This window comes from Myotis davidii, unplaced genomic scaffold, assembly GCF_000327345.1.
Source record: "Myotis davidii unplaced genomic scaffold, ASM32734v1 scaffold488, whole genome shotgun sequence".
In the NCBI taxonomy this organism is placed as follows: domain Eukaryota; kingdom Metazoa; phylum Chordata; class Mammalia; order Chiroptera; family Vespertilionidae; genus Myotis; species Myotis davidii.
In genome coordinates this window covers 1,145,208-1,157,713 of record NW_006300365.1, presented here as the reverse complement: position 1 = coordinate 1,157,713, position 12,506 = coordinate 1,145,208, and the positions used below count along the sequence as shown (strand labels likewise).

The 12,506-nt window shown below is 34.0% G+C and overlaps 1 protein-coding gene across 1 annotated transcript in view; it reads right to left on the bottom strand.

The window, feature by feature from the left end:
* The window catches only part of DIAPH3 (diaphanous related formin 3), a 522,899-nt gene that overhangs the window by 268,662 nt on the left and 241,731 nt on the right, over positions 1-12,506 (bottom strand). Inside the window, exons 18-19 of the mRNA XM_015572462.1 lie at positions 6,446-6,540; positions 1,901-2,002 (exon numbers count right to left, since the gene is read on the bottom strand). Coding sequence (XP_015427948.1) covers positions 1,901-2,002; positions 6,446-6,540 — 197 coding nt within the window. The remainder of the gene's footprint in view (positions 1-1,900; positions 2,003-6,445; positions 6,541-12,506) is intronic.

Below are 12,506 nucleotides of genomic sequence, written 5' to 3'. Positions count from 1 at the left end.
TATATATATATATAGTTTTCATTTTCCCCCAACTTTACTAGCATTTCCCCTTTCCTCACCAAAACAATCATATTTTAAAATGATAGTACTACACAAACCAGAACTGAAAACAATGTGTTCTAGAATAGTCATAATCAACAGATGATAAAGTACTGCTCACACTGTCCATAGCAAATACTTTTCAACAGCATTACTCTTTCCACATTAAATTCCATTTGCAGGCAGGTATGACCTGTGATAGAATGAGTAGATTCAAGGTCAAGTTTGAGTTGACATATCCTGAAAGGAAAGTGGTTCCTCACTGCCTTAAAATCAAAACTATAACCTCTAGCACTAGTATCTGGGAACATAATTATTTTAATGATCTGACCCTACGAGTACACTGCTTGTAAAGCAGAGCTCTTTGATTTCAACTCTAGTTTTTAAAGGAGAGCATAACCTGGCTATTTTAAATAAACCTAAAATATTTGCTAGTTTGAGTTCATTCTTCTGTGACAATCACTAGAATATGTGAATAGTTTTAAATATGTTCAGAGATATGCAACAGAAGTTATTAGTTAGGTAGACATTTTCATATAAACTTTTATGTGTTGAAGACTTAAGGTATGTGGGAAATATTTCAAAATTATAATTTAACTTTTTTTTTATTTTCATTCAATAGTCAAAAAAATGGCCAAAGATCAAAACTCTAAGTACTCTGTGGTTTAAAATTTAATGCAAATTCTCCCTTATTCATTTATTCTCATATGGAAGACATTGCAAGAAGAACATTTTAGAGGGATTAAGAGATAAGGAAAGTGATCAGGTAATAGAAACAAAGCAAACAAGAAAATACAAGGTGGGGGGAGGAAAAAGAAAAGGTACCCTGAAGAATTGCATAATAAAATAAAAAGCATTTTTGCAAATATAGCAAGCTAGAAAGTTTTATAATTAAAAGACTGTGAAAGGAAAAACCCTGCCTTTTTTATTCTGCGTTCTATTCAGAGTTTCGTGAACTTGGGAGACAAGAGGTAGGAGGAGGCAGTAAAGGGTGGGCTGAGTAGAATGGATTTATGAAGAGACAGGAAGGAATTTAAGAGCAAATGCCTACAAGATGCAAAATATGGTATGAAGGCATAGTCCTTTCGGTAGTCAACCCAAATTTTCAAAATTTTATCAAATGCAAATTCATCATGTCCCTGGAGGTTGGTAATAATATAATTGAAGAAAAGGAAAACAAAATAACATATAATAAAAAATAAAATACTATTTTAAAGTATCATCATGATAACTGAGTATAACCAACCTCAAAATGGTGAATTAATGGTAGGAGAAAAGAGCAAGAGAAAAAAAGCTTGATAAAAATCTTAATTTTAAGTTGCAACACAGCTAATATATAACACTGGCAAGTCTTCTCACCTCTTTAGACCCCAACTTCTATAAATAGAAAGCTGGAATAAGATGATTATCAAGTTTTTGAAGATTTTTAAAATGTATTCATTTTTCAACCTCATTGCTAAAAACCAAACCAAAACAAAACAAAATATATTTGTAATTTCAGATCTAAAATATGAGATGAACTGGAGTTAGTGATTAGAATGAGAAACTGAAGCTACTATTGCAATATTTTGGAACACATAACTCTAGAATAAGTCATAATTTTCACTTTACATTTTGACATCAAATAGAGAATGTGAAATCATGTATATACTTTTTAAAGACTCCTTGGATTTCACTTAAGGCTAGAATCCCAATACATATTTTAAATCAAGATAATGTCCCATAAATATCCTTAGGTTAAAAATAAATGGACATTAAAAGTTTGTGAGTAATAATGAGAGAAAAGCTTTACATTTTCTTCCATGTTTTCCACAATATTAATTAAAATTCCCTCAAAAGAGTTAACACTAAGAGTACTCACCACAACAGCAAACTGCTCTGGTTCACTTAAGTTGTTATAATCACTCTTGAACTGAGACAATGAATTTAATTGCTCTTGATCAGGAAGATGCTTTAATAAGTTCTAAAAATGAAAACCAAAAGAAAATATCTTCAACAAATGTGCTTCTTGAATTCTAGGTAAATTTATGAAAGAACTCTGGGAAGGAAATCAGTAAAAAAGTTAATCTTTAGTTGTATTTCTAGGTAACCTCCCTTTTATGCAAAGCCTTAAGCTGTATTCTCTGCATCTTGAAAGCAATTTTCTTTTTCTCTATCCAGAGTTATTATATATTCAAATCAAGCACTACTGAATGTTTATTTGATTAGCTGTATAATTGAGAAAGAAGAACTCAACCTATAGCAAAGAAACAGCTTTCTCACCTGGATAAATGTGATCAATTACATTTCAGCTTTAGGGAATTAAACGTCAGAAATTTCAAGCGAAGTCAAACATATTTTAACACTTCACTCACAGGAATAAAAGAAATTATCATATTGCTACTAAAAGGCAAGGGAAAGAATCAAAAAGAAAACAAGGGAATTTTAATGACAGTTCTTGCAACATTTAACCAATATGAGTATGGTTTTAATAATAAAAATAAAAATACCTAAAAAAAACAAAGATAAAGTAATTCTTCTGATGTGAAAGAACATTGAAAAAAGCCCTGAAAACACAGAATGATATACCTTGCAGATAAAAGTAATAACATATAAGGATCCTTAAGTGCCTATGGCTGTAATGCCCTTTGCCTGTGTCATCTGCAGTCTAGAAACCACAGATTCCTGTGGCCATTCTGATTCCTTGTCCAGGCACAACCTTTCCGAAGCCACACACACAGGAAAAAGAAATACTCCAATGGAGAAAAACCAAGGAAATACATATAAATATGCTTCCCTGTTAGAACTTAAATGATTATACAATCACTCAGACAAAGTCTATATATAGATCCTTCTGTGTCCAAATATAATTGGCTATAATAATGTTATAACAAGTTAGCATTTTGATAATAAAATTAAGAAGAAGAAAAAAGAGTGGTTTGGTGATCACAATCCCAAATTATAGTATCAGTATATTCTGTGCAAGCCCAAATTCAAGTACAAATTTAAATTAAGCCTATAACATGCTACATGTATTAATGGGGAAATAAATCTCCAAAGGTGTTATTAGTTAAAAATAATGTTAGAAAATATTATATATCAAACTAGTTAAATCAAAAAACAAGTTTTTGACTCACTGTGTATCTTTGAATAAAAACTTGGTTGGCTGGCCAAAAACAAAAAGTCACAATTTAAGATCATCCCTGAAAAACATATTCACTATTAATACTACCAACAAAAACATGCAGGTAGTATATGATTTTTCCACATAAATAGAAATTTCTCCTAATAGAACTGCCTGAGACCAAAAGACTTGGTTATTTATATTTTCTTGTAATCATTCTAGTTGACATCTGGATTATTTTAATTATTTATTACATCAGGCTTCTAAATTTCTTCAGCACTCTTTAAATGACCATCCAATCCCCTTGAATATTTTTAGTTAATATATAATTAAATTTTAATCTCTCATCAGAAACGTATTAATTTTTCACTTCAGTATTTTTGCTTTCCAAAGTAATAAAACTATGGTGATTTGTAAGAGCACATCCCCAACCTAGCTTTGTGTCTCCGAATATAGTTCACAAATCCTAAGATCTTATCAAACTAAACTCTTCACAGTTGCCCACACAGCTCAGGGTTTTATTACATCCAGACTAACTGCCTTCACTACATTACTCACTCAATCCTCTGTCAGGTGCCCTTATCTTTATACATATACACACCTGGCACTCCCCTCACACATTATGTATCATAAATCAGCTACGTTTATCTTGTATTTTTATTTTATACTAATGCCCTGGTGCACGAATTCATGCACACTGAAAGAAAATTAATTAGAAGGTGGCCGGTGGGGTGGGACTGGGTGAGACAGGCTGGACATGCCCTGGAGTCAACCTCCAGTGGTCCCTCCTAGGCCAGCCGCACCTGGGGTGGCACTGCGGCTCAAAGGGCGTCTGCTGTCATCACAGCTCGGCAGTAAACCAGATTCGAGGCCGACAGTGCCCCAGCAACAACATAACCTACGGCCAAAGGTGGAATCGCACAGCCCCGTAAGGAATCTCTGGTTCCGGGGTACGACACCCAAAAACTGCCACCGCCAAGTCACAGCAGCTCAGTAGCTCCCGTGTTGAGCATCTGCCCCTTTGCGGTCAATGCGCATCATACCTACTGGCTTGTCAGCTGGTCAGATAGTCTGATGGTTGCTTAGCCTTTTATATATATAGAAATATGTAATCATCACCCTTGGCACACTATCAATTCCAAAACTGTAAAGTCTGTTTCTGATTGAGCCTAAAACAGTACCCTGCACATGGTAGGTGCACACGCACACACACTCACACAGCAAAATAAATTAATTAATAAAAGACTGATGGAACAAAGGTAAATGGTTAAAGAGTGAGGTGGGAAAATGACATCATTACTGACAGCTTGTTATGTATGAATAAATACACCAAAATGAAATCAGGACAGTGAACAAAACCTACCAAAAGATGATTGTCAAAAAGCAATGCTTTTCCCATGCCCTGTTCAACATGGGCAGTAAGAAATGTATTTTTTAAATTAAAAAAATGAGACTTCAAAGCCATGAGTCTTGTTTTTTAATGACTATATTAAGCCTCTGCTTATATCCCAACTAAAGTTTTAGATTCTTAATTCATTACGATTAAATTTATATTAGGCAAGTATGGTAGTCAGAATAATGAGCCAGCCTCCCCCAAGATGTCCACATGTAATCTCCAGAACCTCTGAAAATACTAGTTTCAGCTGACATTAAAATAGGGAGATTATCCTGGTTATCTGGATGTGCTCAATGCAATCATAAAGTTCTTTACAAGTGGAAGAGGGAGACAGAACCACCAAGTGAGAGGGAGATATAACAATGAAAGAAAGAAACAGAGAGAGGCAACATTGCTGGCTTGGAAGGTGAAAGAAGATGCCAAGGAGCCAAGGAAGGAGGCAGCCATGAGGAGCTGGAAAAGAAAATAACAAACAACAACAAAAACCCCACACACACAAAGTCTTCCCTAGAGCCTATGGGAAGAAAGTCAAGCCTGCCAACACCTTGACAGTAAGACCCAGGCCAGACTTCTGGTCTATAGAAAAGTAAGATGGTACACATTCATGTAATTTTAAGCCACTAAATTTGTTGTAAATTGATATAGCAGTAAAAATAAAAAGTTATTATAGCAGTAATAGAAACTAATATATTAATAAGTTATATGGAACTTAATGTTCTTTGGGTACAAATTTCAATAGAAATAATTTTTTTCATCTCTACAAAACAAAAGTCACATTATTATTCCAAACCATTCATGTAAGCAAGTTAAAAGCTACTCCATAAATATTTAACAAATGTATTATAAAAACTATGAACATGTATTAAGTAGAAAATTTTGCTTTAAGGACCTTGGAATCAATTAAGAACAAGGCATATACACAATCAACAGTAACAAAGACAACATTCTGTAAAAAGAAACTGCTAGAGAAAAAGCATTTAAACAAGTGTTGATGAATTAGGTAGTTTATGTCTCAGAGACTCACAGCAGAAATCACTAATGGGATTATAGAACCACCACATTTAGGAGACAAGAGAGGAGAGGCAAGAACAAGTCCTAAGGTTACCATTTACTGATTAATTAAAATGTCTCGAATAATTTTGATGACATTAACAAATAATCCTTGTTTTCTTTTCACTGCTAAAACATCAATACCCTCCCATTGTAAAATACAAGATAGTAAACTAAAGATATCATCCTCTGGCTATATAATTTGTGGTTTGATTCTTCAAATTTAAATTCTATCTAAATATGTATTATTGTTACTTTATGTGGAATTCAGCAAGTAACTTTGGTACCACACTAGCATTCCTTAAATAATAGTGTGAACACAAATCATTTGAAAAAATCTTCCAGCCTTCTGAATGAATTCAGAACACTATGCAAATTATCTGTAGTATATATAAGAGCACAAATGACCCCAGTAGGGATTGTCAGTAAGGTTTCTCTGAAATAAAAAGAAATCTCCCTCGACTTTATATTAAATAATAATACAACATTAGAAGACATCAATGCCTAAGAAAACTCTAAAACACTCTAAAAATATTATACAAATTTAAATGAATATTTACTAGTCTTAACTGTAACAAAAACAAAAATGTAAAATTAAACAACCTGACTTTCAGAAAACAGTCATTTAAAATAATTGAAATGTAATTATTTTGATAGCATTATATTTAGTTTGCAGTTAAAAGAACATTCGGAGTTTTATCTCCTGGCAATGCAGAAGTTATGCTAAAACTAATTATGCAGCAATGATTTTCCAGTTGAATGATTTGGTTTAAGAATTTTGCTTCACTTACAGATTTCCGTTTAATGAGAAGCTTGCAATGAAATATTGGAACTTAAGCTCTCTGCCTCTTGTTTACCTGAATCATAGATTCTGCCAAATGTGTTTCATCCACTTCCAATATCATCATTTTGATTTCTTCATATGGCACCCGGAAAGAGCTCAGGAAGATTGCTAAAAGGAGGGAATTAGTTCATCATGAATAAGATTAAGAAAAGAGTTTAAGATATAGTTCTATAGGTAAAATCAAAAAAAAAATTCATAAGATGAGAGATTTAAAAACATTTAATAAAATTACTGTGGGGGAAACTTTCATTAGCACATTTTAAACTTCTCTAGTTTTAGGCCTAGTGTTTAAAGGTAGTCCTATATCATTATGCTGATTTTGAGGTTGATTTTTAATGATTAGTTATTAGCTAAATATAGGAATGGTGCCAATTTTCAAATGACTAAAATGAAATATGTTTAGTTCAATATAAAATATCACATTATAAAAAAAGAACCATAAAACCCCAATATGTCTGTGTAATATTTGTAGAAACACAGGAAAGAGAGATAGAAACATCAATGGTAAGACAGAATCATTGATCGGAGTCCTGCCATGCACCCCGCCCCCTACCAGGGCATGTGCTTGCAACCACAGCACATACCCTGATCAGGAATGGAGCCATGACTTCCTGGTTCATAGGTCAACACTCAATCACTGACCCACACCAGCCAGACTGGCTGAGAAAAAATATTTTAACAAAACTGCTAATCAGGACATTAATACTTTTATAAATCATAACAATACTTCACTGTTCAGAAATATTGCAAACATTATGCCACAGGACTGGTACCATTGCATGTAACTAAAATTTAAATATCCAATTTTAGAAAACAAATTTTCATGAAAACTATCCAAATAAATTATATGGGATAATGTTATTACCAAGAATTCCAATTATTATTTACTTTATTTTTGATACCTCATATATCTACTGTTAAAACACAATGATCTCAAAAGTTATTGAGGTATATAAGAATATTTTCACAGCATTAGATTTAATGCTGTGCTATTCTCCCCCTATTCTACTATTTTTGTGTTTCTTCTCTCCAGTGACAGTCACTTCTTGAACATACTCAGGAATTGCTAACCACTAGCCCACTGATTTATTTTATATACTGCTAATATCATTTGTCAGTATTTTTTAAATGTTTTTATTGATTTTAGAAGGACAAGGAAGGAGGGAAGAAGGGGGCGGGGTATGAGGGAGGTATTTATTGGTTACCTCCTATTGAAGTATGGTAGCTACCATCTATAGTTTAACTTTAACCCTACTGTTTGGCTTATGTACCTATTTACTTTGTTTAACAATGGACAGGTTACTTTGATTTTCTAAATTGTATAAGTCATCCCATTCGATTGAATGCCTTATAGATTGAATGACTATTCCATTGATTGTTATCATACTGGTTTTAGAGAGCACATTCTTCTGTACCTGGAAACAGGACAGCACAATTACCCTAAATTATTTTAGTGGCCACAGGTGGTGCGTTCCAGTTGACTCAGTGGTCCCGAGACCAGGACAGCACAATTACTCTAGATAATGTGTTTCTATCAACTCAGTGATCCGGAGATCCAAAACTGTAATTTAGATAACATGCCTAAGCTTTTTTTTAGTCCCGGATTGCAATAAATGTGACTCTTTAATTTGACTTTTTGAGGCGTCCTTCTGTGATTCGCGGGGTACAACACTATACTGGGGACCAAACCCAAACCCTGGACATGTGCCCTGACCAGGAATAGAACCTGGAACCTTTCGGTGCACAGGACAATGCTCAACCAACTGAGCCACACTGGCCAGGGCAGCAAGTATTTTCAAAAAAGGACACTACTTTTCATAAATACTCAGAAAATATGATCTACTTCTTTCTTGGAGGAAGGCTATATTCCAGATTCCTGAGGTTACCATGTAGCATCTACAGCTAAAAAAAAAAAAAAAGCACCATCTATGTTTTTATCACTAGCTTCATTCACACATTTCAGAATCAAACAGTCATAATTCTAGCATAATAGTGCTATAAATTATCTATAAAATATGAATATGTGCAATTCTTAATATCCCAAGAACAAGATGGAATAAAGGGTCTAAATTATATTATAATAGATAGAGATTAATGAAATTATAAAATGATACCCCATTGTAGACATTAGAAAGTACAAAAATATGATAACTAATAATCACTATTATTGAAGAGGAATTGAATAATTGATGACGAGGGAATAAAATCTAAATGTGAACATCATGTACAAAACAAGTTGCATATGATTATAGAATTAAATATAAATAGTAACAACAGAAGGGATACTAAAAGAAAATTAGCATGACAAATTAGCTTTTTTATGGTGAAAGACTTCTTAATCATAAAAAACAATGGAAAACATATGCAAAGATTGATATCTGACAACATGAGAGAAAAACATTAATGGCAATGGACTAAAGCAATTAAAAAGCAAGGAAGCTGGGAAGATAAACCTGCTTCAAAATTCACAGAGCACTTGTTTACCTTCATTTAGCATACCATCAGTTCCAAAGAGGAAAATGGGTAAAATGTGTGTAAACTCGATTAAAAGAATAAGAAAAAAAATGACCAAAATAAATGTAACATGCTAAACCTCAGGAGTAAGAAAACTGAGAACACAAATTGTTAAAACATAATCTAAATTGAAAATTTGTAAGATTAATAAAGATCCTTAAAATTATGATTTCCATTTGAGAAAAGAAAATTCCACTCAAGAAATCTAGTCTAGTCCTGACCAGTTTGGCTCAGTGGATAGAGCATCAGCCTGCGGACTGAAGGGTCCCAGGTTCGATTCCAGTCAAGGGCATGTACCTTAGTTTTGGGCACATCCCCAGTAGGGGGTGTGCAGGAGACAGCTGATCGATGTTTCTCTCTCATCGATGTTTCTAACTCTCTATCCTTCTCCCTTCCTCTCTGTAAAAAAAAAAATCAATAAAAGTATTTTTTTTAAAAAAGAAATCTAGTCTATGGAAACAACAACATACAGAGAAAGTTATCATTAAGTAATCAAAAGCACAGAATTCCTCTAAGGCATAATATAGTAATTGAGGGAGAAAGAAATGATAGTTTTCTATTTTAGGCAATAGGGCAGAGAGATACTTAAAAGAGAGAGAGATAAAAATATATATATTTAATCTTATAGAATATGCATTTCTGAGCTGTCCTGAAAATGAGAAAAACAGAAATCCTAAGAGAAAATAACTAAAGAAATGAAAGAAATGTTTGAAACACTGGGCAGGAAAAAAAGACATTACTAAATAGAAACAAAGATTTAATGGAAAAAGGAAGAATTTTTAGAAATCATATGTATAAATAAAACTAATGAAATCACAAATTGAACATATGAATGAGACATCATTAGATAACAAAGATAAAATATATGCCATGAAAGACTGCAAAGAAGCTATTCAAAGTGTAACATAAAGACATGGAAAAATACAAGGTTATGAGATACAGAAGATTAGTAATGATGCCTAAAAAATATCTACTAAGAGTTTAGAAAGGAAATCACAAAAATAATAGGAAAGGAGCATATGTGAACAGAAAATATCAGGTAACTTTCCAGAATTACAGAGACACAGAACGTCAGATCAAGGAGGTTCAAAAAAACTCAAACATAATAAAATTTTAAAAATAATAAAAGCCACACTAGACAGCTCCTTATAAAACATCAAGCATCTGGGAGGTCATATATTGGGAACACTCAAGCACTGATGGTGGAAGAGTAAACTAGTACATCACAGAACAGGTATATATTTAGAGCAGGGGCCACCACACATCTCTAGAGCAGGGGAGGGGAACCTTTTTTCTGGCAACGGCCATTTGAATATTTATAACATCATAACCACACAAAATTATCAAATTAAAAATTAGCCTGCTATATTTGGTCAAACAATTAACTCACCCCTAATGCTTTAGCAGGGACAGACCAAATGATTTTGAGGGTCTTAGAGGTACACTGGCCAGATGTACCCCACCCCTGCTCTAGAGAGACAGACAGTAAATATTTTACGATTTGTAAGCCACACAGTCTCTGTCACAACTTCTCAACTCTGCTACTGTAGCACAAAGGCAGCCATAAACAATGTGTAAATAAATGTGCTGGCTAAGTTCCAATAAAACCTTGTTCAAAAAAACAGGCAACAGACAAGATTTCGCTGAAAATCCATAGTATGCCACACCCTGCCTTAGAAACACCAAAAATGGGAAACCCACATTCAACCAAGCATTGAATGAATAAAGTATGATATTCAAATTTTCTTTGCGGATAAATATACTTTATTCCTTTACTTTCTTCTATATTTATAATTCATTAACTACTTCCAGGCATTATTACATAATTAAAGTAGCATGCACATTAAATACACTATTTAGAAGAATTGAAATAGTTTTTTAATAGTTTATTAATAAATTCTCTTATGGAAAACATTTACTATAACTAAGAGCAAAAAATATACAAAAGGATTGAAAATGGCCTAATACAAAACACACTATTCAGAAGACAGCACAGATCTTACTATTTTTAATGTTTAAAAGTTGCTGAGAATAATATGAAACACAATTAAAGCCTCCAAAAGACCCATTAAAATTAATATTTTTGCTAACATGCATCTTATCCTTCAAAATGTAATTACACAGATCCCTGTGGGAAGCTTTGAGTTGGTGAAGGAGTGTAAAGTGTGCAGATTTTAGAACCACTCACATGTTTCCTGCAAGGGACCTTATAAATATTTAAACCTTTATGTTAATTTGTAGATTCCTAGGTTCCTCCCTTTACAGCTCTACTATCCCCTCCAAAAAGTCTATAAAGCCTAAGAACCTTGTAGGATTCCAGAGCCATCTCTTGATCCTCGAGTGGCTGGAATTCTATCTTTTATGCTGGGCCCAGAGACTTTGCCAAAAACCTTATAAACTCAAAATACAGGGAACCTAGCCCACCTTTAAATAAAGAGGTATATAAATGGGTGATCTTAGATCCTTTTTTCAAAATTCTATAGAATATTTCAGTTAAGAGAAATCTAAAAAAAAATTATCTTAGATTTCTAAATGAAAATTATCTTAGATTTGTTAACTATCAGAAGACTCTCTTCTCAAAATTTAGTATCTCAAAAGACTGAATTTCATAAACAAAAAAAAGCTGTGAATCAAACTATAATTACAGAAAAAAATTTTAAAAATTAAAATCTTAAAAAAGGCAGCTAATGCTGCTTAAAGCTTAAACCATGACATTTGTTGCGATCAGAGAGGGCAAGAACAATACTAGCACGGATTACATCCTAACATGACACAGTGTGAATAGTGAACTTTTTGATCTTGAAAACATGATTAGCAATTATATGAATGGATACATATCTTCTAACTGAAGCAAACAAAACAGTATCCTATTCTATGACAAAGTAATTTTGTTATCTCTAAATAGGAATATATGTAACATATACCTATTGGAAATTTTCAAAATTACTCATCATATTCAAGTACTACACCAACCAGATTCCCTACCCACAATGTTAACACTACTACCTATCTAGTGGGCTGTGGTAAGAACTAAGAGCCTAATACACACTAGCACATAATGGTAATTACTATTACAATTAAACTTGAAATACTTTTTAGCACATATTCTATAATTTACTAGTATATATGTAATCTATCTATATATATAAAAGCCTAAGCAACCATTACGACCAGACGATGGCCGGTAGCTATGATGTGCACTGACCACCAGGGGGCAGATGCTCAACGCAGGAGCAGCCCCCTGATGGTCAGTACGCTCCCATAGCCAACTTCCGGGGGCCGGCCAACCTCCCGTGGTCCCTCCCGCAGCTGGCCGGCCTGATCAGCCCTGATCGCCAGCCAGGCCAAGGGACCCCACCTGTACACGAATTTGTAAAAGCCCAGTGACTGAAAGGCAGAACCACCAGAATGACCGGTCGCTATGACATGCATTACAGCAGCCAACCAGCCTGATCTGGGCCCCAATCCCCCCTCGAAATCTCCCAGAGCACTTCCCCCAGGCCTGCCCCACCCCAAATGGACCCCCCACCCCGATCGGGGGTGGGCTGGCCAGCCAACCA